Genomic DNA, 24,416 nt, shown 5'->3' on the forward strand with positions numbered 1-24,416 from the left:
ATTGCTGCTTTTGACCAGGAAAACTCTAGGCTTGCACTCTGTGAAATATTACAAATCAACTGTTTGCAGGGGAAAGATTCAGTTTTACTCTCTGCTCAACACGACCTCCCAGAAGCTAACGATCTATTTTTGTTTGAGCATAGATGAGGTATGCTGAGCAGGGCCTCCCTCCCTTAGACACAGCTCTGCCCAGGTGTTTCACCTGAGATCATCTCCTCAGTGGAGGACAAGAGAGTCCAGTAAATAATAGCAAATAGAGAGACAGAAAATAAGGAGCACACATTGGGGTAAACAGATGATGAATGAGCTGCCAAGAGATAGAGAAAGATAACTCCTTATAGCAAGGAAAGCAAAATTTTCATCCTGTGATAATTCTGATACTCACAGAGAGCATCTAAGTGGAAACTCTCTGCAGATTACGCATCTTTGGAGATTTCAGCCAGTCAAAGATCAAGATGTCTCTAACACCACTCAGGCACTACACTACAAAACCCATGCCCAGGAGATTTCGGGAAGAAAAGTAAAAGCCAGCCCTATAGGCAGGCAGCTGGGAAGACCCAGCTTATACTGTCTCTGTTCTCTTACCTGTGCCATCACTCTGAAAGGCTGGGACTGGATTTTCCCCTTCTTCTAGCTCTGCCTGCAGGCGAATATTGACGTGATTTATCAGGTGAGAGAAGAGGGCCAGCGTAAAAGCGATGGCTGCACTGTACTGCTTTGAACCTGCATGCAATAAGACAGTGTAATGAGGTGGAGGAGACTGACCACTAGTTCAGAACATGAATGTCATTAAGACATCTTCAGCCTAACTGGACTGCTGAATGTTAATCACTAAATTTCTGAATGGCTGAACAAAGCACTGGTTACCTGCCCTCTTGAGGCTGTGAACACTCATAAGGCAGATGATCACCATGCGAAAGATCAGGAGATCAGGAAGGAAGGAGTAGCCACTCTCATACTCTTCTTCATCTTCACTAGTTGAGCTCAGATTAGGAGGAGAGGGCAGGTAGAACAAGCAAAGGTTGAAATCCTCCAGCACAGACTGGCAGAGAGATGTCAGCTCAGAATCCAGAGAGCTTAACAAAAGGAAGAAATAAACAATAATTATTATTCGAGACTCAAGCTCCTGGCGATGAAAATGGAAGCAAAACTGGCAGTTAGGCTATCCTTTAGCACTAGACAGGATGAAGCACCAGGGAATGTACTGCATGCAACGACAGCTATGGGAAGCAAGTGAAATTAATCAGATTATGTTTTCCTCTCCAAAGCTGCTAAATTAAAGACAAATAGTAACCACAGCATCTCCCTTCGAAGAAATGGGTCACCAAAAAATATGACTTCTTCCCTGGGAGCTCAGGCAGTAGCCATCAAGATACACAGCACTTCAAAGCTAAAGGTAGCAAAAGTTTCAGATCCACTGCTCAGTTAAAGGATGACAATGCAGCGCACAAACTGGGGACTCAAGTTTTCCTCCTCCCATGTCTCTAACTTGCAGCCCTGTAAGAATATTCCAAAATCCTCTGTAGCTCTTAGCTACTTCAAAGGAAGCACTCACAGTATTCAGTATAATCGGTGATGGGAGTCTCCTAGTTACAGAATAAACCTGTCTGCAAAACATCTAGCAAATCCTTTTCAGGGGGCAATGTGCTTGGGAAATGGAAGTAATTTCCAATTTTGTTATGCACTAAATATGTGTTAAGCGGATATCAAATCAGCCTGGAAGTTCCACTCTGGTATAAGTCAGTATCTGAAAGCTAATCCCATACTGGGCTGCATTAGCAAGCACACAGCCAGCAGGTTGAGGAAAATTATTATCCCTCTCTATTTGGCATTCACAAGATGGCATGTGGAGTACAGCATGCAGTCTTGGGGTCCCCAGTACAAAAAAACCCAACCAAACAAAAAGACACGGACAAACTGGACTTCGGGGGAATAGAGAACGTGACGTATGAGAAGAGGCAAAGAGAACAGAATTTGTTCAGCCTGAAAGAAAGAAGGCTTGGGGGGTATAACCTTCTGTTTTCAGGTGCCAAATAGGTGGTTACAGTGGACTAAGAAAGACTTTTCTCAGTGGTGCATAGCAAAAGGAAGGGAGGTGATGGGTACAAGCTGCAGAAAAGGAAAATGAGACTAGATGCAAGGAAAAAAAATTTCCACAGTGAAGGCAGTCAAACACTGGAAAGGGGACCACAGAAATGTCAAATCTCTGTCCTTAGATCCACTCAAAACTCAGCTGGATGAAGCTCTGAGCAACCTCATCCGACTTCACGTTTTAATCTACCTTCACAGTGGACCCTACTTTGGGGGAGGACTGGACCCCTAGAAGTCCCTTCCAACATAAACTATTCCACGATGAGTTTAACTGTAGCCTGTGTATAAGCCCTTTAAAACACCTGCTCTATTTCAAGCAGTAAGAGGTTTATTTACAATCACCTGAAAGGCTCCTAGCAGAGACAAAGAAAATCCAAGAAAAAAAAGAAAAAAAAAAAATCACACAGCTGTACAAAGCTTTCCTATTCTAACATGAACAGGTTATGCTATTTGTTTCTCCAAACAAGGTATTTGGTTACAAATTTCCAAATGCAATGAACAGCCCTGCACACATACAGATGGTGACTCTTTGCTGTCCTGTCAGCCTAAATCCAGTCCTTGCCAGGAAAAAGCATTTGATGACTGAACAGGGCAAGAAAACACCAAAGGCATAGTACAGCACAGAGATGAGCTGCAAGGCTCCAGAGTTCAACATTCACTCAGCTACTGGCTTGATTTAGCCAGAGTTGCAAAGTATTTAACCTTTTGGTATTTCAGCCTCCCTTGGATGACAATCTTCTTCACTCTCCCTGCAAGGTTAGAAGACTAAAGTCTTGGACCTTTTGGCAGAAAGCCTCAGCACAGGCACTGTTGTCCTACATGGAACAGTCTCTTCCAATTCAGAATGCCTGCTACTGTTAGTTATCAATAGAAGATATTATCTGCCGTAACCTTACCTGCTCTTTGGCTGCAAAAGACTCTGCAGGTACATAAAGCTCACCAGCAACCTCTTAATGTCTTTGCCTCTAAAGAGATTGAGAAGAAAACACTGTAAAGCAGGTACCCCGTCACAGAGATGGACTAGACTAACAAACCTCTATTAATAGGTAAATCAGGTCTCAATTGAAAACTACATTCTGATGAAACTGGAGAAAAAAAGACAGCTTATACACTTCTAACTTTCACCAATATACCTCAACCGTCATGAACAGTCACCAGCTCCAGGGGAGAGTAAGAAAATCTCTCACCTCAAACTCTACACCTAGCCAACATTTAGCTTTTCTCCTGAAATTATGACCTGAGAGATCAAGAATGGGATCTAGACTGGGGCTCTCAAAATTCTGGGAACAGTCACTGCCTCAAATGGGCCATGTACCAGTTCCCACTTCCCAGAAAGACACTACTCTCAACCCAGAGGATGACACTGGTGGCATTGCAAACCCTCAGCCTGCACCCCTCTCCTTTTCTTTTCCCTATTACCGCTTCTTGCTTGGAGACAACTTCCTGGTTTCACATTTCTTCAACTGATGATACATTTTGGCTGCTTTGTCATACAGTCGCTTCAGGTTCCCATAGGCACCTTCAAAGGACACTTCAGACTGGATACTGAGATACCAAAATAGAACACATCAAAAGTTACTTTGCCACATTTTATGGCTTTAATTCACTAGAAAGTTATTCAGGCATCTAAGCATGAAGACAGGTACCTAGTGCTTTTGTTTGAACATGCTGGGATACTTAACTCCCACTGATGTCTTCAAACCCCACTTCAAGCTGCACCACAGCTCCATCCGCAATGTTTACATACCTTTTCAAATTTGTGCCTTAAGGCCATGTTCAGATAACTGAATTCCACCTACCTCACTAATCGAGGTGCCTCACTCAGCACCTCCACTCCCCATCAAACTTGGCTCTCAAGCACAGGCAGAGGGTCTCAGATGAAACCCTGCCCTCCAAGTGCAGCCCTGCACATGTATTTTAGTGACCAGCATGATGGTTTGGTTTGACCAAGGCTCGCTCTTATTAGCAGTCCTGCTCAAGGGTGAAATAAATTCATCTCTCTTCCCCCTCCCCTGAAACTCATCTGCTGAAAACAGTCAGAAGTCCAAAGTAAAGGAGAAAAGAATCTGGCACCAGCAATCACAGTGCACTGATTCTTTGTCCAGGAAGCCAAGATCTTCACAGACACTCACCAGCGTAAGTAGCAATAGGTAGCTTCCACATTGTAGTATTTGCTCCCTGCCAATGTCCCCAGCTGGTTAAAGGGCATGCCTGTCATGAAAGAGAGGGGCAATAGAATTAACTTACAATTCTCCAATGGCCCTACTAGAAAGCAGATCCTTTCTCTCTCACTACATTTCCACACAGGAGGGAAGCCAGGAGACACAAACAGCAGTAAAGCTGCAGTACAAAGGTCTGGACTACTCAATCCTTTTGCCACCCAGGTTCTTCTTCTCTTATAGTGCTTTTAGATCCTCCCCACTTTCCTGCTAGTTAGCTACATAAGAAAGCAGAGCATACAGTGCCTCCTCCTCTGCATTGATAATGCCATGGCCTTGACTCTGTATTCCTCTTGACACAGACATCACCTTATCAGCATTTAAGAGTTCTGTTCCAGCTCAGTGTGGTACATAAATTTTTGTCACTTATTTGTATTTGAGATCAGCCTGTCAAACAACTCAGTGAGAACTCTGTAAAGACAGCACAGAGAAAACATTCTTCTGGAATTGCATACTTTTTAAGATAAGACAGGCCCTCACCTCTTGCCACAATGTGTTCTCATAAGGTAGTCACTTCTGAAGGAGAAAGCAGCATGTGAGATTTTTTTGCAGGGGTAAAAAGAGGGAGATGACCAATAATGCTCTGCTTCTGGCAACAGACAGCTGGATCTTCCCTTAGCCAGACAAGCACAATTTTACCACATTCATGGAATTCTGAGATTCTCAGAGGTTACCATATGAGTAAGCTGAAGTCATTGGCAAAGAGCACCTTTGTTTTAACTCCTCTCTTTGGCTTGCTAGCAAAAGAGATTCTCAAAGAAGGAAGTAGTTTTAACCAGAGGATAAAACCACTCCTCTCTCAGCAGCAGGACATAAACCTGACCAGCATAGTATCACAGAGTATTGTTTTTAGGTTGCAGCAACATGATTTTAACAACTGAAAACTCATGGTAACTCACTCACCAATTTGTGGTGCAACAGAAAGGGCTTGATAGTAAAACCGCTCAGCCAGCAACTCTGTGTCCACACCTGCCAGTTCATTCTGATAGCGAGCTGAAAGAAAACCACACACCGCACATCAGAAACCAGAAGGCAGTGTCTTGTCTTCCCTTCTGTAGAGAAGCACAGTTTCCCTACAGATTAAAAATACCACAAAACTAGAAATACTGGCTAAGTCAACAAATCCATCAAAGAACCGCTCTTGGCAAACACAGAAACGTACAGAGTTTGCCAGGCCCGTCTGAAGCACTTCTATTTTAACCGCACTATTCCACACATCACAACCCCTGCCACTTCAAGCAAAGGGGATATCCCTCAACACTTGTGGCAGCCTGTAAGCAAAAGTAAGAAATTCTTCTGCTCCATGTGTTAAGTGCTGATTCATTTATCCTTGAAATAACTCAGAATTGTGCTCCATTTTCCAGTACCTCAAACAGACTATATACTACTACTGCAGAGTGTGAAATCTAAAGCAAGTCAGTTGACCTAATAAAATACCTGGCTGTGGCTAAACTGGACTTATAGTAATTTTTTTTTTTTTTTTTTTTTTTTGTGGACAACAACAGGCATTTTGGAAACCTTAGGTGAAAGCGTTGTGAAAAGGTGAACACATTTCTGTCACACCAGTCAGGTAAGTCATTCTTACTACCCACATAAGGCATTTATCTGCAATGCCATTTTTAGGCTGATTCATGTGCAACAATAATGCCAAACAGCTTTCAAGAGCTTGAAGGCTGCTGCATGTCAAGCACATTTACCCATGCCTCACTTCAAATAGCTGTTTTTCACACAGTTACATGTTTTCTCACTGCCTTCACTCCCACATGTTCACAATCAAGCAAGAAGCTGACACACTTACCACACACTTCAGGAGGTCGTGACTGTGGGATAGACATGTCTGCTATAAAAAGGATGACATGCAGCCAGACACAATGACAAAGAATCTGGGGCTTTGCAGTGGCCTACCACTCTGGATGGATTCACAATATTGCTTAACAAATCTGATTTTCAGTCACACTTGTGCTGATGACAGTGGCTCCGTAAGGCAACCTTAAAGCAAGTCTGAACTGAGAAGTCAGCTCACTTTGAGTTTCCTTCACGCTGTCCAAACAACATAAATGAAAGCAAAGACTTCCATTCTTACACAGCCACAGATACAGCTGTTTATCAGTAGCAAACTCCTCTACTTGCCCAAAAACAAAGCTTCTGCAAGTTGTAGCAGTTCAGTTACCCACAAGGATTTCAGCTTATACCAGTCATTGACAAATGTGTCAGAGGGAAACCAGTGTCTGCAAGTAACTATGGCTGGTGACTAACAACAATGGACTCAGCACTGCACAGGCACCATCTTTTTAATGTATTAAAGGTTGCCCTGAAAGACGATGCTGTTCTTACCTAGATCTCCCAGATAAACCAGACATCTGTGACATGCCATCTGTGCCCACTCCATCTCCTTCTCCGATGCAGACACAGGTTTCTTGCAGCCTACATGAGAAATATGAAATCACATACACCATTGGGTAAAGGCTGCTGGAAAGACACATGAGCAGCCTACAGCTCTGCCTGAGACAACCAACATTTCATGGAATGAAAACAAAGACCACATGGTCAGACCACACTGTTGGCTGCCATCTATAGCATGTTATAGACCAGCACTGGATCACTCTTGTCAAAATGTGGAAAATAAATGTAGAAACTACATGTAGATGCTGATGCTCACCCACTCCCCCTTCAAGTTCCCCGCTGATTAGGGGCAGTGCATGTCACTGTATCACTAACAGTCACTGAAATGACTGTCACTCAGACTTTGTCTACAAGGTATGCCACAGAGAGCTGGCTCCATTTGCACTCAGATGAGAGGACAAAGGCCAATTCCTGTCTACAAGCCATGTGATCGTGTTAACACAGCATTGAGTACAAGCTAATAAGGCCTGTCAAGAGGCTGATTTTGTTAGCATGGCTAATGAGGCCTTTGGATAGGAGCCGGCACAAATCCCTGGAAGCCAGAACAAAGTCTGAGCACACTTGCACCTGGCAACAGCATACAATGTGGATGTACCCTCCCCAACGCTGAAGATGGAAACAAACTCATTGTCTCAAGACTGAGATCTAGATTTAGGACGGGCCAACCAAAAAGGGAGGAAGATAAGTAAAACAAGGAAAAATCAGGACAGCAAATCTGTGTTGTAGACAGAGCAGCTGCAGTCAGTTAGGAAGAGCTGCCTCCAGACAAAACTGCCTTTGCATCCAGACGAGGGCAACAAAGCTGGTGAAAGGGCTGGAAGGAATGTCCTATGAGGAGCAGCTGAGGCCTTTGGGCCTGTCTAGTTTGGAGAAAAGGAGGCTGAGGGGCAACGTCATTGCTCTCTACAGGTTCCTGAGGAGGAAAAGTGGAGAGGATGGTGCTGACCTCTTCTCCCTGGTATCCAGTGATAGGACACGTGGGAATGATTCAAAGCTGTGTCAAGGGAGGTTTAGACTGGACATTAGGAAGCATTTGTTTACCGGGAGGGTGGTCAAACACTGAAACGGGCTTCCTAGAGAGGTGGTTGATGCCCCAAGCCTGTCAGCATTTAAGAGGCATTTGGACAATGCCCTTAATAACATGCTTTAACTTTTGGTCAGCCCCGAATTGGTCAGGCAGTTGGACTAGATGATTGTTGTTAGGTCGCTTCCAAGTAAAAGTCTAGTCTAGTCTAGTCTATACTCGAACTCACAAAAAAAAAAAAAGGGCAGTTCAGGCAGTGGAAAGTGTCAAAAGCAACAGAGGAAGGCTCCAGGCAGTTGATCTGAACTAACTACTAACTTAAGCCACCAAACATGACTCAGTTCCTGGGAGGGGCTGCTGCTGGGAAGACCATGCTTCCCAACTCCCCATCAGCACCTTCTCAGCCAGCAGGGCCACGGTTCAGCCAGAGATCAGGAGGCAAAGGCTAATGCATTCACGCTTCCTCTCCAGAGAGCACTTACTGCCACTGGACAGACCAGTGTCATGGATTCAGTCTAGGTACAGTCTTCCTGTTGCCAAGGACTTCCACCTTCTGGAGGAGAAAATTCCCTCAAGCAGGAATCCCAAAGGAAGATTTTTAAGACCAGTCCAGCCTGCAGTCTGAGTTGCTTCCCTCTTGGCTTAGTTTAAAAGAGTGGAAGTGAAATCTGTAGGCTTAAGTGACCAGTGAGGAATGATTCCCACTTACTAACAGGCATTGTAGGAGTTGCATTAATACAAATACATGGCCTTCAAATCTGTGTCCACATATGCTATTGGACCTATCCTTTTCTTTTTTGCTTTGAATCCTCTTGCTCCCATTTACATAACCATCAAGTTGTGTCCACCCTAATTTGTAGTTCATATGGGATTCTTATACATCCACTTTTCCGGATATGTACGGTTACATCTCTACTATCCAGTTGCATACTTGTCTACTGCATGCTTTTAGAGAGCCTAAACACATTAAGAAACCTGAAAAGGGAAGCCTTTCAAATGCGATCACACACCACAGGGTACAAACCCATCTGGAATGCATATTTCAAGAATTTATTAATTCTGTAGTACTGAGATATATTTATCAAAGCAACAGTTGCCAGGGACATCTGCCTTTTAAACCAACATTTCAAAGCCAATCATGATACAATCGTCTCCCAGAATGAAGAATAGGATACCAGCAACTAAACCATTCTATCGCTAAAGACATACTAACTTCTCATATGCCAGTTTCTATTGTCCTCCCCCCACCAGCTTTAAGAATGTCAATTAAACACTTGCTAATACAGTTCACAAAACATATAGAGGCTCCATTTCTCCCCTGGACCCACCCAAAGAGAAACATGTGCCTTGAGGCCACAGAGCACAACCCAGGAGCAAATGTGAGCAAACTATTACAAGTTAATCGCGGATGTGAATCCATATGCAGCCTTGAGCTGTTTCAAGACTGTAAACACTGTTATTCTTCCTCCCCTAATAGGTAAGATACCTCAAATTACCCTGCATCTAACAGCATGCACAGAGGAAGTTACCTGAGACAGCTAACATACCTTATTGTGTTACAAGAGCTTCCTCATGTTCTCAGTCCAAGATTCAATAGCAGTTTCAAAGCTACACACAGTACAACTAGGAAGTACGTGAAGGGAGCACAGATAAAAGGGGCACCAAGAGGAGGAACAGTATCTTACATCTAGTGAATAGAATGTCCTGACAAAAATCTGTTGATTTCAAGAACCTATTCCCCCAATGGCCTGTTAGTCTGCTTTAATCAAGCTTTTAAAAACATTCTGTACAGCCAGAAGTGCTCTTCAATTTTCCATAAAAATCTGCCATCACCAAACACTTACTAAAGAATTTCCTAACAGCATTTTCTTCCTGTTAGAAACCCTTCTTTCTTCCCTAGTTTAGTATTAAAAAAACCAACAAAACAGCGCCATGGAAAACTGAGCAGGACAGACAGTCTGTTCTAAACAGACAAGTGGCTCATCAGAAAAAAAAAAAAAAAAAAGATAATCCCTTAAACACTGAAACAAAGATGGACTAGTACAAGGGGAAGCCACCTCTCTGGGATTCAGGCCTTACCCACTAGTCCAACACACTGAGCACTAACCTATTAGAGGGTCCGTTACATGCGTCCAGTCAATACAGCACTGCAGCTCTAGCTGATAGTGAGACTGAATGTAGAGGAGAAGGTGCTGGTAAAATCCTATGCCAGCAACTAAGTGAGTCCGGTACGCACACTCCAGAGTGCTACGACTGTGAATGTGCTAGAGGGAAGAAAAAAATGAGAATATGTTAATGCAGTCCAGGTAACATTTTAGGATGGCCACCCAAGTAATACCAAGTATGAAGCAAGATAGTGGGTAGCTCAGCAGTAATTGTTTTTGCACAGTTCTATACCTCCTCTTGCTCAACAATGTTGTATCTAGTAGTATTTACTAAGTGTCAACATCAAGGAGAAATACTTGCTGCAACAACAAATAAATAAAATCAAGGTGTCTGGTTAGAGCACCTTAAACACATTCAGACAACCAGATCACCAGGAGAGAGTTTATGGTGTTAGAAAATACAGGCGTGAATACTGTGAGTATTTTCCAGTGATCAAATCCAGTAAAAACAATCAGCACTGACAAAGCCTCCTATGACCATTGTTCTACATGGTGATACATGTCTTTTAAAGATGGGAAGACAAAATGAGCAAATTATGTTGAAATATCCTCGGCAATAGCAGCTCTCTCAGCAGATCATTAAAGCTTACCTACCCACAGCTAGACAAAAAGTGTATGTTCAGCTCCATGATTAAAATTCAGGAGTGCCTGGCTTCCTGCCCTGTGGTCAGACAACTTCTCCAAGCAAATGAAGCTTTTAACTTGGTCTCACCCATTGCACAGCCAGAGACTTTCTCATGCCAGAGACATAGATACCTGCCTTTTTATTTGTTTTAATGAGCTGGATAACTTCATAGTAAACTTTTCTCCAAAGCAGTTCTTCTGCTTTTCTTCCATAATCCACTGGATGCAAAAACATCAGCTTCACACACAACTCCCGCAGCCTGAGAGAGACAGCAGAGAATTCACATTTAGCTACAGGAGCTTCAAATACAGCTGCCACTACATGAGCATGGAAGAAGAAAATCTGAATTCATTATGATGGATGAGCTAGGCTATCTGGTGATGGTACAGCTTGTATCACTCCCACACAAGAGCATCTGGAAAAGCCATACACCTAACCAGTTACTTTGGCTCAGCTGGCCACCAGTAACTTCCTAAATTGCAGTAATGTCAAGAATTGTCTTGACAGCTTAAAATATTACTAAGAATAATCATCCTTGCTAAGCACCCTCTGAACCCAGTAAAAGACTTGACACACATATAAGAAGTTTCTTCACCACACAGTTTTTTTAAAGATAGTTACAAGGAAGGCATTGGCCAACATGAAGATGACTTATTTGTATTACAAGGACACACAGGAAAGCCTCCAGACATGGACTGTATGGTTAGGTGCTGTTCAAATACATATCTGAAATCCAGCCTCGCTTAAAAAACCTGGAGGGATCCCAGGTCAACAGGTGCACTACAAATCAAATACACTGTGGAACTGCAGATTCAAAATCTCCACCTGTTGCTTCACATGGATTTTCTCCAGCCAAATATAAAAAATAAGTGCCCTTCCCAACTTACTTGTTCCTCAAGCTGATGTTCTCTGGCTTGAACACTTCTTGATACGCTGCCTTATTACCAAGGATGAGATCCAATCGATGAACAGCCTCTACCACTGCCCTGCAAGCCAACACAGAAAGAAGAGTTTCAGAATAGTAGGTTATCTGGCATTATTTCATGAGACATAGGATGTCTGCACAGACCCATACTAGCCTAGTTAATTCCATTATTAGCAAGCTGCATTATACCACCACACCATATTAATTGATTTCCTTTCTGCAGTCTATTTTAAAAAGCTTATGAAAAGAAGAAAAAAACAGTTACATACACTGTAACGATTTTTCTGCAAATCAGCTTTTTAATCACCAATTACTACTGCCTGTCTGATCAAAAACATCAATTATTTCTATAGTAGCAAAGTCAGAAATGTCTTTGGACATGTTACCAACCTCTGCAACTAAATTATGCTATACTTACACTCAGATTAATTTAAACATCTTAAACTCTATGAATAAAAAATGGATTGATTTCTAGCAGTTACCGTTTTGATAGGGTAAGAGTCAAACCTCCACCAATTCCTATTTCCTTACCAACTCGCCTATAAAAGAAGGCAACTCATGTCATTCTCATTTGCCAAAACTTCCTGGGCTTCATTACAGTGACTCATTGACCAAAGCCCTTAAAGACCTCTCAGTGACAGGTAACAGAGATACTCAAAACCAGCCTAAAATATGAAATTTGTTATGAGACTTCCCCCTGAAAGCCAGCTAAAAGACAGACCAAGCAACCCCCAAACCTCTGAGTCATGCAAAAAAATACTTCTGTGAATCACTGCCCAAGACTGTCCTGGAGGAGGAATACCACACTGTATATAAAATCTCAAGCACTCGAAAGTTTGTAGCTGTGAACAAATCAGACCACAACTCCAGAACATTGCAGTGAAATAAAACCAGGGACTTACAGAAGCATTAGTGCTGACAGAAAGTACCCTCATCAATATCTCATGGACAGTTCGATAAAGCCAAATCGACCAGCCACATTAAATCCTTCCTACCAAGAGAGGTCATGTCTAAACCTCTGCCTTTGTTAAGCCTATATTTGAGGTCAATAAACTGACTCCTGAAATTAATTTTTCCCAGCTGTTGACTCTACATGTTCCTCTGTAAGAAATACATCCTCCAAGCCATCCCCAGCCATTAGCTATCACACTCCACAGGCACTTGTTCTCCCCTTCAACTTCACATCTATCTACCTGTCATTCCTCATTTGCTCTAATACCTTTACTGCTCCTACTGCTGAGCCTGCCGTACATGGAGAGCTGTTTAACAAGAAGCTGAGGACAACCAAGATGCATTGTAAATACAGAATGAGACAGACCTGATCACAGCAAAACTTCTGCAAAGCAGAACAGTTAGATGCTGCTACCAGCCTGCTCCCCCACCCCAAAATCTCCATCATCTGCAGAATGCAAACTCCCTCATCGCACTCACAGCACAATGCAATGACTGAATCTTTTTTTTTTGCACACATACACAAATGGTTGCCAGATTGAATACTGGGCACTTGCAAGCAAGAGCATGCAAAATCATGCTAAGGAGGTAGGCTGAAACCACCACCACTTCCTTGAAAACTACAGATATTACTGTAAAGTAACTGACGGTTTCATAAACCAGCCCCTTACTAGCAAGGCAAATCTCCTTTCACAAACCCACCACACCAAAAGGAACCTCCCTGAAAAAAACCCAGAACATTCAGGAGCTCAAAGAGAAAACATCCCATCTCATGCTATGTCACAGGAAGCCTTTCATCCAAGGGTAACTGGAAATCTCACTTGTTTTCAGTAAACCACAGAACCTGACAAAAGAAGAGAAGCGTAGGAAATAGGACTGTCTCACACAATGGCTTGAGAGATCAAAACACCACAGAGTTGAACCAACTTCTTCCTAAATAATCATGAATAAAACCAAGAATAGATTAAGAATCACACAAAAGTCTGCTACTAACCTTGATAACCACAGCCGCTTCTGCTCACTAGCATCTTTCTCACATGGCCTGAAGGTCCTTTGCAAACTAACAACCTAATATCCTCAACAGAAAGTAAGGCAAGCAAGTAAAACGCTTTTTGGTTTAAAGGTAAAAGGCAGTAAGTATGAAGCATTCATCCAAGCTCACAGCATATTGGAGGGGAGAAAAAAAACCAGCAAGACCCCCACACACACGTTTAGTTTCCCCAGAATAGATCTCCACAAAGCAGCAGGCAATAAACATATCCTTACTGCAACCTGGATTAATGTCCTGTCACTGTATCTCTCAAAGACCCTCTCCAGTGAGTGCTGCAGCAGGAAACAAACAGTGTGGCTCACAGGGAACTGATTTATTTCCTATGCAGAAGGGTGACCAGAAGAAAGGGGAACTGCTGATTCATTTGATTCCCAGAGAGAAGTACAGGAAAACTACGATCCTCTATTCCCAAAATAGGCATTCTCTACATCTTCAAAATAGCTGTAAAAACGCATTCACTGTGCACCAAATCCACAGCTGCTCTGTGTCTGATACAAGCTCACATGTCACTGACACCTCAAGGTGGGAAATGATTTCACAGTGACTACAAGCAGTCGACACCTGCATCCAAGGACATGGTCAGCCCTTAGGGTGGGATGTCACATGTGCAGGTGTGAACCCCTGTGTCCAAATCCTCATGTGCACGTTAACTGTGTTCAAAGGCTCAACTGACTCCTTCTCCTGCCACTTATTCAATTCAGATTCCTTTACAGGCACATGGTCCAGGCTCTCTCACTGCTCAGTAGCTCACATGCCAAACAAGCCTCTATTATTTTTCTGTCTAAAAAAAAGGCCACAAAACCTCATTTGAGAATCATCCTGAGTTCAGCAGTGACAGAAATGCATCTTGATACCATGCAGCATGACACCATGAAATGACAGGAAAAAAAAGCAGTTGCCAGAACCCCCTTTACAAGTTGCAAGCAAACAGACAGCTATTTGGCTGCCAACAGTATCAGTGGATAAGAAATGTGATCAAGCAGTTAAGGAAAGCCTACTCACATGCACCAGGACTCAAATGCCTGCCAAATGTGAAGTACAGAAAAGTCTCCTTCCAGGGACGATCTGAGCAGGGACACTGGAGGGTATTTCACCTTCCCCCTTCCCCTCGAGCACAGGGTAGGAGGCATCCTGGAGGGCACCTCCAATACAAACCTGTTTCCTACAACAGTCAGGGATGGGCACATGAAGACACTGGTTGCTTCTGCTATTTTTTATGGGTTCATAAAGAAACAAGAGAGTTGGTGACTTGAAAGGTTTGTCTTTTAGGATGTGGGTTCTTGAGCCGTAAGGCAGAAAGCAGATGCTCGCTGCTGGAAGCGGCAGAGACGGGAGTAAAGAAGAATCTGTGACAGTCAGTGATGACCTGCAAGGATCCTATCTCCACAGTGGTGAGAAAAGGGGACACAGTGAGGACAAAAAGGTATAGGAGCCAGCCTCACTTCAAAAACATTAGGAAACATCAACACAGGCACTATTGACCATGCACTGATTAAAATGCAATTTAGCATTTGTGCCTTGCACGGCTTGAGACCATGGGCTGAATTTTACTTAGCTGTTAAGAGACCAAATTTTGTCCCAGTACCCATTTTTATACCTGCTGGGTTTAAACATGGCTTTCAGACAGCACATCAGAACCACAGAGGAGGCAAATCAGATGCCAGTCTATTAAAAGAACCAACTACAGCACATCATGCCAAGCAGGGTGGAAATAGTCCAACGCAAAGTCCTCTTCAGCCACGCAGACACCGATCTATCACTTTCCTTCTATGCCATTAACATTCTGGGATGGGGCAAGACAGCAGGGAGAATTATTTGTCCTCCCTCTATCTCTTCATTTAATACATAACTAAGAGCCACAGTCTCTGAGGAGTAAGAAATTTCTCAGGGAAAAGAACTGCAGCCATTCATTTGCATTCTGGTATGTGTCAGTACACAAATAATACTGCCCAGAACAAGGCTGGCAGACAAGAATAGTAACGCAAAGCCAATGAACTAATGGTAACCCAGAATCCAGAAAAGAAATCTGTAAAATAAATCTGGTCACCCTACGCTAAAACATGCATTGTAACACAGCATCCAGGATAATCCAGTTGCCACTTTCTGAGGTGAAACTTGGGGATTATCAATCTGGGAAGACTTAAATGGAAAAGATCAAAGACCATCCTACAAACAGCAATGGGCAACCTCATCTCCACAAGGATGCTCCAATAGCCAACATACTTGCCAAGGACCGTGGAGACCTGAGCTCAACTCCCACTGCTCTTACAAGCAGACACAAAGCTGATCCCATGTGAGCACAGTTTATAGCTGGGACTGTGACATTCAAACATCCATGATTCAAAAGCACTGTTTAATCTGATGGCCAAAAGTTTCCAGAGACAATCAGCCACCACACAAAGTACAATGTACTTCTTAGAGGACAGGAAGTTACTGCTTCATCTAACTGAACTTCAGGCTGAAATGGAGAATTGTCAAGAGACTGTTAAGGTAGAAAGCTTGCTAAGAGAGTTATCAGCTACGTAGCTAGAAAATTTGTGGCCACTGCAGATATCATAAATACTGCTCAAAAATCAGAATACTGACTTCCAGCTAAAAGAAGAGCCATCTCTACAGAGTGTGGTTTTCTTTTTCTGCTATAAAACAATGACACACCATATTCTGCCACAAAGATTTAAACAGAAAACAATCACTTCCTTGCCTTGATGACCAATTCCACGTCTGGTCAAGGGACGTTTACTTGTGAGCTCCAGCAGCATAGTGAGGTACCGCTTGTCAGGTGAGCTAAGAAGCACACACATTCCTGGTCCACCGTGACCACAAATTAAAACACATCTTAAACCATGATGAAGGTGGTTTGAACAAAATGCATTCCATTTTGGAAGCAGGAGCACATACAACCTCTCCAATCCTGTCCACCACACCTCAGGTGGCAGTGGTCAAGGTGTTATGATGCACTAGCTCAACTACTAGCAGATGCAGGAAACAATCCCTAAGATCAAATGGGGTATCTCAATGTGACAGCAGACACAGAGCTCCACAGCCCTGGAGGCACTTCCAGCACGACAACGCAGCCCACACCTCAGGTAATCCAAGCCATTGTGTTCTACCACTGACCTTGTAATAAGAAAAAGAAACGCGCCTAATATCACTTCAAAGTGCAGGGAACATGCTTGTACAAAGTGCATCATGGAAACAAACAAATTCTATTAACTACCACTCAAACCTGCTATTACTGCTTCAGACTTTTGGGCAAGGATCTTGCCAGATGTCTCAGAGGGAGGCAAGCCTTGCCCTGTTTTAGAGGAAGGCAGTGAGGTTCCATGAGATGAAAGGACATGCCCAGTGTCACCGAGCAAGTCAGCAAGACAAAAAGAAAATGGACCCCAACATAAAATCCATCTCTTGCCTTCATCATTTTGCTCATCTTCAAAACCACACTGTTGCTGCTGAAACTCCACTATGAGTCTACTTTACTGATGGAGAAACTAAGACAGAAGGGACAGTTTCTGGGCCACATTCACAAAACAAGTCATCAGCAGAGCAGAGGCCAGGCACCTCAGCACTGACAGTGTGGCACCTCATCCCTCTGGGGTTGACCTGACAAAGGCCATCATTATTTCCTGAATCTTGTCTTCTGACGCTACTTCCAACGCACAGTGCAGAGATGTAAGTGAGAGTGGAGTCCCAGGGACTGTTTTACTGGGAAGATCTGCAGCTAGGGCAGTCTTGCCCTCCATACAGCAAGAAGATGCCCTGGCTCAAGCTCCTACTCATCACACCTTCTTCTCCAGCACTTCCCATGTAATCTCTGTCTACTGTCAATGCCAGGGACCCCATCTTCAGTCCCCCTCTCCCTGGATGCCCCCCACATCCTGCCTTTATCCCACTGCATCTCAACATCTCCTTCCCCCTCAGCCCCCATCATCTCCTACCCCACCTCCCCGAATCCTGCATAACTCCTTCCTCTATCCCCCATGTCCTGACCCATCTCGCTGGATGCCCCATGCCCCCTTTCCTGTGATTCCCTTCTTACTCTCCCACCTGCCTTCTTCCCCCATCTTACCTGGATCCCCCACAGCTCCTTCCCTAACCACCCTTTGTTTTGACTCATCTCCCCTAGATCCCCCATACCCCTTTTGCACCAGTGCCACCCCCCACCCTGTGTACTGCTCATCTCCTCTGGATCCCACACAACCCCCCCCCCCCCCTCTTTCCTAAATTTCCCCCTTCTCCTTTCCCATAGCACTGCCCAGTTCTTCTGGATTCCCTCCAATTTTCTTCACCTCAGTCCTCCCTAAATTCTACCATCCCCTTCCCCTGTTTCCACCAATCTTCCCTAAATCCCACCATCTCCTTCCCCCATCTTTCCTGAATATCCCTCCAATCCCAGTCGCCCCAACTCCCCCCAGTCTCCTCTGGATTCATCCCCTCTCCAGGTTCCCCCCAACCCCTCCCCCCCCTGTTAATCCCCAGCCTTCCCTCGATTCCACCATCTCCCTCCCCAGCCCCCCTAAATCTTCCCTGACTACTTCCCCCATCTCCTTCCCTTCTATCTTCCCTAAATCCCCCCAATCCACTTTGCCTTGGTCCTCCCCAATCTCCTCTGGGTCCATGTATGTTTCCCCCCCCAATCCCCTTCACCCTTGGCATCCCCAATCTCCTCTGGGTCCTCCCTATCTCCTTTCTTCCCTCCTGCTCTCCCCAAGCTCCCCCGAGTCCCCTCCCCATCCCCTTCCCCCGGGCCCCCCTCAGTCTCCCCCGGATAGCCCCCCAGCCCCCTTCGCGCTGGCCCTCCCCAACCTCCTCCGGACCCCGCCCCATCTCCTTTCCTCCCTCTAGTCCCCACAGTTTCCCCTGGACCCCCTCATCTCCTTTCCCCGGTCCCCTCATCTCCCCAGACACCCTTCACCTCCCCACCCGCTCCCTCATCCTCTCCCCGCCAATGCCCCTCTCCTCACCGGTACAGCCGCTTGGTGTGCAGCACCTTGGCCTCCGGCTCGCCGCTCTCGCCGGTGGCCCCTCCGCCTTGGCTCATGGCGCCCGGCGAGGGCAAGGCCCGGGCCGGCCGGGCGCTACCCACCGCCCCCCCACCCCTCCCCTCCTCAGCACCGGCCGCGCCGCCGCCGCCGCCGCCCCCGGCCCCGCTCGGCCGCCATGGCTGCGCGGCTGCCCCCTGCCCCGCGCCGCTCTCGCGAGACTTGCCGCGAGACCGGAGAGCGGCGGGCAAACATGGCGGCGGCGGGACCGGCCTCAACTCGCGAGAGTTTAGCCTCTCGCCACGCCAGCACTGATTGCTGGCAACATGGCGGCGGCGCGGCGCCATCTCGCGAGAGTTCCCACAGTTCCCCGCACATACGCGGCCGCCGCGCCAGCACTTAGTACTGGCATATAGGGCGGCCGCCCCGGCGTCAGTCAGCCAGCGTTACGGGTTGCCCTGCGCGCCGGACAAGGCAGCGGCGCTGGTAGCCAGTTCCCGCTGTGGGGCTGGTGGGCCCTCCCTATGGCTGCCCCACGTCATGGGCCTGGCAGGAGCTGTGGGGCAGGTGTCCCTCTGCCTTGACACCTCAGGGCTGCCAGGAGCCCTGGGGGCTCAAACAGGGGTCACCCCGCATTGTTGTGGAGGCCCTGAGCTGATGGAATGGTGGGAGGAATCCCTCCCCAGGCTTGGGAATCCTTTCACGCCGCCATGTAGCACAAAAGCCAGGTGCTGCTGGCTGAGGTGGGGGCTCCCCAGGGCTCCCCCCCCATCCCTTCAGTGTTCCACCTCCTTGGCGTGGCCATGGCTCTCGCAGGAACAGCCCGGACAGAGAGCCAGGCCAGTCCCTTCTCTGCCATGGCAGACAAGCACTGAGGCTTCTCTTTCTCCAGCAGGCCCTCGCCCTGGCCCTGCTGCCAGCCCTCCCAGCGCAGAGACCCCCTGGAAGGGGGGGACGCGCTTTCCTGTGCTTGCCCCTACGTGGTGGCTGTCCCATGCCATGGAGGACATGTTCCCCAGGCATGGGATGGGCTCGGGAGCTGGCACAGGGCTGAGGGGCCGCCGGCGGGCTCGGCCTGTGTCGGGCGAGGCTGCTGCGCCTGCCCCTTTCAGCTCAGCCCCACCTTAGCCGGTTAAACAGGTTTGAAGTCCAGACGGCGGAGAGACACCGTGGAAGCAGCATTTCGCAGACTCCCAGGACAGCCACTGCTGCTGCACAGCCCTCAGCCCTATGGCCCCCCACTTCTCTCCAAGTAAGTCTTGCAGCAAGGGGAGCCTGGTGCCAGCTTCCTCCCGTGTCCCGTGGGGTGATGAGTGAATGGGGCTGGGAGCGGGGAGATGGAGGTGTGCAAGACACAGGAAACTGCTTTAGCCGTACTCCCTTGTGTGGACCTCAGATGAAGGCCTGTGCCACTCTGTGTCTCAGTTTCCCCATGCCTGTGGCCAGGCCAGGGCTCTTTCTGGGGGTGCAGGGATGAATGTGCCCAGAAGGGAGAGAGAAAGATTTTCATTGCAGGAGGCTCCCATGCCCACAGCCAGTAACACTCGGGACAGGTTAAGAGGCAGGGATCCCCTGCTAAGATGGAAAAATGTGAGATCTCTGCCTGGATCTCATGCTCCCCCATGGCAAGTGGCACCCGACAGCCTCCTGTGCCCGCCCCAGATCAGTCTCAGCCACAAGAGGCAGCAAATCTGGCTCATCCTGGCTTGAGCTGTGGTTCCTAGATGCGGCCTAGCCAGCCCTCGTCGGCCCTCAACCAGTATCGGGGCTTGGCTGATGCTGGCACGGGCCAGTTGCATCGGCCAGTGTCCAGCTTCCCAGAGTCGCAAGGCTCGTGCCCAGCCAGAAACCCCAGGACATTTGGCCAGGTGGGGAAGCAATTCTGTGGTGGGTTGACCCTGGCTGGACACCAGGTGCCCACCAAAGCTGCTCTTATCACTCCCCCACCAAGGTGAACCGGGGAGAGAAAATATAACAAAAGGCTCATGGGTTGAGATAAGGACAGGGGGAGATCACTCGCCAATTACCATCACGGGCAAAACAGACTCGACATGGGGAAATTAGTTTAATTTATTACCAATCCGATCAGAGTAGGGGAATGAGAAGTAAAACTAAATCTTAAAACAACTTCCTCCCACCCCTCCCTTCTTCCTGGGCTCAACTTCATTCCTAGTTTTGTCTGCCTACCCCCCCAGCAGCACAGGGTGACGGGAAATGGGGATTACGGTCAGTAATCCCCAGACACAGTGTCTCTGCCGCTCCTTCCTCCTCAGGGGCAGGACTCCTCACACTCTTCCCCTGCTCCAGCACAGGGTCCCTCCTACAGCAGACAGTCCTCCACAAACTTCTCCACTGTGAGTTCTTCCCAAGGGCTGCAGTTCTTCATGAACTGCTCCAGCATGGGTCCCTTCCACGGGCTGCAGTCCTTCAGGAGCACGCTGCTCCAGTGTGGGCCCCCCATGGGGTCACAAGTCCTGCCAGCAAACCTGCTCCAGCATGGGCTCCTCTCTCCACGGGGCCACAGGTCCTGCCAGGAGCCTGCTCCAGCAGAGGCTTCCCACAGGGTCACAGCCTCCTTTGGGCATCCCCCTGCTCCGGCGTGGGGTCCTCCACAGGCTGCAGGTGGATATCTGCTCCACTGTGGACCTCCAGGGGCTGCAGGGGGACAGCCTGCCTCACCATGGTCTTCCCCACAGGCTGGATGGGAATCTCTGCTCTGGTGCCTGAGCACCTCCTCCCCCTCCTTCTTCACTGACCTGGGGGGCTGCAGGGCTGTTTCTCTCACATGTCCTCATTCCACTCCCCAGCTGCCTCTGTTGCACAGCAACTTTTTTTCCCTTCTTAGATACATTCTCCCAGAGGTGGTGCCACCATTGCTGATGGAGTCAGCCTTGGCCAGCAGCAGGTCTGTCTTGGAGCCAGCTGGCATTGGCTCTGTCAGACATAGGGGAAACTTCTAGCAGCTTCTCACAGAAGGCACCCCTGTACCCTCCCCACTACCAAAACCTTGCCACGCAAACCCAATACAAATTCCCAGGCTGCCCCTGTTTTGCAGCCAGACCTGTACACGCAGGGATCACCAGGCACCCAGCTCTGGGCAATGGTGCCCACATGCATTGTACCACATGCCCTGATCCTGCTGCCGTGGGCTGGGAGTACTTTTAGGGTGTGAGAGCATGGAGATGCTGGGCTCTGCTTTCTCCTAATAGTGGAAGGGCAGGCAGGTGATGGGGACTACAGGGGTGGTGGCTGCCAATTCACACACCACATTGTAACTGGAGCTGTGTGCATGACCCCAAACCCCTCATTTCTGCTGTTTTTTTGTCTGTCTACTTTCTGCTGGCACAGGGTGAAAGTGAAAGGGACAGGAAACTAGTCCCCTCTCAACACCCCAAAACGCAGGAGAGTTTCTTACCAGTCCCCAGCTGCATCCCCAGTGGTGCTGAGCCGGTCACTCTCATGGCTGCTGCTGACCCCATCCTGCCCCCTGAGGAGGTGGCTTTGCTGGAGCTGGGGAAGGTGGCTCTGGCCGCCCCCCTGGACAAGGTTCCACCAGCCCCAGATGAACACCTGGGGCACCCTGATGCCACCCTGCCATGGGACCGGTGCCAGCACAGCACCCAGGGCCAGCCGGAGCCTGTGGAGACGAAGAGGCGCTCAAGTCCTGAAGGGGGCCGTGAAGAGCCCGAGGAGGCTGCTTTCACCTGCCCCCCAGCTGAGGCCGGAGACGAGGAAGGCCCTGGGCTGCCTGTGGTGGCGGCCCACGTCTTTGTGCCCATTGACCCACAGTGCATTGAGCGGACACCCGGCAAGCAGAAGAAGCAACCTGACCCATGCCCCCAGGATGAGGGCAAGGAGGGCTACATCCTCCACAGCGACAGACCCAACAGCCTCTGCCAGAAGCAGGTCTTCCTTCCCATCGGTCCCTCACGCTACAGGGACCCACTGGGCTTTGAGGGACGAGTGGCCAAGCCGCTGACCGAGGGGCGACGGTGCCCATGCACCAGGGACTGCGGTGCCGGCAACCTCAAGGCTGTGGCCTCAGTGGTGGTGGCCCTGCTTCTCTGCCCCTGCCTCGTTTACGGGGCCTACGTCTTCCTGCCTTTTGATGCCCCGCTGCTGCCCACCGTCAGTGCCCGCCTGGTCTACACGCTCCGCTGCGCTGCCTTTGCCACATTCCCCATCATTCTGGGTGAGCCATGGGGTTGGTGTACAAAGCCCTTTGCCCCTACCACTGGGCTGCATTGGCCCTGGGGGAGTGGGGGCTGTGGAGAGCGCTGTGTAGAGCTGATGCTAAGCTCTTTGCAGCTCCATTGCTCCCACCAGGAGCAGCAGACTGGGTTTTCCTACCCTCTTCCCACCCCGTTGCATCTCCCTCTGGTCCTTCCCCAGCCCATGGGCCCCAATGCAGTTTCACTGGGCGCCTGCTCAGCCCCTCTCTCTGCCCCCCAGGGATGATCGTCAGTGGCATCTCCCGCCTCTGCTCCTCCGCACTGGAGCCCTTTGGAGAGCTACAGCAGGAGGTGGAGCTCCACCGCACCTATGTCTCCCAGTCTGTCCATCTCTTCATCCTCTACTTCTTCAACATGGCTGTGCTGGCCACCTACCTCCCACAGGAGGTCCTCAAGCTCATCCCCCTGCTCACGGGGCTTTTTGCCATCTCCCGGTAAGTGGCTCCTTTACCCTACCTGGGCTGTGGCAGTGCCCAGGGTGCAAACGGGGTCTGTCAGTGCTGCCAAACACCATGCCTTGGTGCAAACTCCTGCTCCGGCAGTGCATCACCCAGCCAACGACAGCCAGGAAAGCCTGCGCAGGGGAAGGGTTGCTCCATCCCTCCTCCCACTTCCTGCAGCAGCTGTGCCTGGCAAACCCTTGCTGGGATCAGAACCCCTGGGTGCCGGCCCAAAGGCATCGCCCTCACTGAGCCCTCACATCTCTGCCCTCTCCAGGTTGATTTACTGGCTGTCATACGCCATTGGGCGCTCCTTCCGTGCCTTTGGCTTCTGCATGACCTTCCTGCCCCTCCTAGCCATGCTACTCTGGAACCTTTACAGCATGTTTGTCCTGGAGCCTGAAAAACTCCTTGCTGTGGCAGCACCAAAGCCTGAGGACCGCTCCAAGGACAGTGGAGCCAAACTCCGGTACTGGGGGTGAGGGAGGCCCTGGGGAGATGAGGTGCATGGACCCTGCAGTGCAGAGGGGTTGAACCCTCCTCACTGCCCTGCCTTGTGAGCCCTGAAGGTGGAAGGATGTAGGCAGATCTGGCTGGGCCCCTGCTCCCTGCCCTTACCTGGCAAGGTTTTGCTGGGTGCCTGGGGTTGATAGAGCTGAGCTGTAAAACCCTCTGCACTGGGAGTTTCCTGCAGGATGGCGAACAGGGCCCAGAGCAAGGCCCAGTGAGTCCTGTTCCATGAGGATGGGCTGGGATGGGATTTGCCTAATCTGCTGGAGCTGGCTTTCCCCAATAAAGCCTTTCACCAAGTGGCTCTGTGGCTGGTTTGGGAAGGGTGGGTTAAATTCTCCTAGGAATCGCTGCTGCCAGGATTCGTAGCTCTGCCCATGGGATGCCATCATCCAGCCCCAAAATGATGTTTCCAAGAGGGGAAAAAATGATGTTTCCCCAAACTGCCCATCTCCCAGTGCTGCAACAGCACCCCAGCCCTACACCCTTCTCCTGGATCCCTGCATGGCAGTGTGGTGTCCCACCCAGCTTGTCCTTCCTCCTCTTCCTCCTGGTGGAGGTTCAGCACCTGGTTCACAAACCAGTTGGCCCAGCAGGAGGGAGAGAGTCCTGCCTCAAGGAGGGATGTGGGGAGAAGCCGGGGATGGGTGAGATGGCACCAGGCTTGCTGCTGCCTAGAGCTGGGGATGGCCAATCCCCACCTAGGGCCAGTTCCCCTCCCAGGATGGGCACTCAGCCTGCACCCCTCAGGGCACTGCACCCCATCCTGGAGTCCTTTACAGACACAAAGGGACCCCTGGG

At 48.5% G+C, this 24,416-nt stretch overlaps 2 protein-coding genes across 2 annotated transcripts in view; one reads left to right on the forward strand and one right to left on the reverse strand.

Annotated features, from left to right (window-relative positions):
- Nucleotides 1-18,569, reverse strand: part of SMG5 (SMG5 nonsense mediated mRNA decay factor) — a 33,854-nt gene extending 15,285 nt beyond the window's left edge. The window contains exons 1-11 of the mRNA XM_075040948.1: nucleotides 18,416-18,569; nucleotides 11,415-11,513; nucleotides 10,663-10,786; nucleotides 9,845-10,001; nucleotides 6,645-6,734; nucleotides 5,214-5,303; nucleotides 4,224-4,302; nucleotides 3,511-3,636; nucleotides 2,988-3,056; nucleotides 868-1,076; nucleotides 586-723 (exon numbers count right to left, since the gene is read on the reverse strand). Coding sequence (XP_074897049.1) covers nucleotides 586-723; nucleotides 868-1,076; nucleotides 2,988-3,056; nucleotides 3,511-3,636; nucleotides 4,224-4,302; nucleotides 5,214-5,303; nucleotides 6,645-6,734; nucleotides 9,845-10,001; nucleotides 10,663-10,786; nucleotides 11,415-11,513; nucleotides 18,416-18,492 — 1,258 coding nt within the window. The 5' untranslated portion in view covers nucleotides 18,493-18,569. The remainder of the gene's footprint in view (nucleotides 1-585; nucleotides 724-867; nucleotides 1,077-2,987; nucleotides 3,057-3,510; nucleotides 3,637-4,223; nucleotides 4,303-5,213; nucleotides 5,304-6,644; nucleotides 6,735-9,844; nucleotides 10,002-10,662; nucleotides 10,787-11,414; nucleotides 11,514-18,415) is intronic.
- Nucleotides 18,570-19,495: 926 nt separating this feature from the next.
- Nucleotides 19,496-23,913, forward strand: TMEM79 (transmembrane protein 79). Its single transcript, XM_075039540.1, has 4 exons — nucleotides 19,496-19,685; nucleotides 21,782-22,625; nucleotides 22,886-23,099; nucleotides 23,383-23,913. The coding sequence occupies exons 2-4, from the start codon at nucleotides 21,893-21,895 to the stop codon at nucleotides 23,585-23,587; spliced, it is 1,152 nt and encodes a 383-aa protein (XP_074895641.1). The 5' UTR covers nucleotides 19,496-19,685; nucleotides 21,782-21,892; the 3' UTR covers nucleotides 23,588-23,913.
- Nucleotides 23,914-24,416: the final 503 nt, after the last annotated feature.

Source organism: Buteo buteo, chromosome 11 (genome assembly GCF_964188355.1).
Source record: "Buteo buteo chromosome 11, bButBut1.hap1.1, whole genome shotgun sequence".
NCBI classification, from domain to species: Eukaryota; Metazoa; Chordata; class Aves; order Accipitriformes; family Accipitridae; genus Buteo; species Buteo buteo.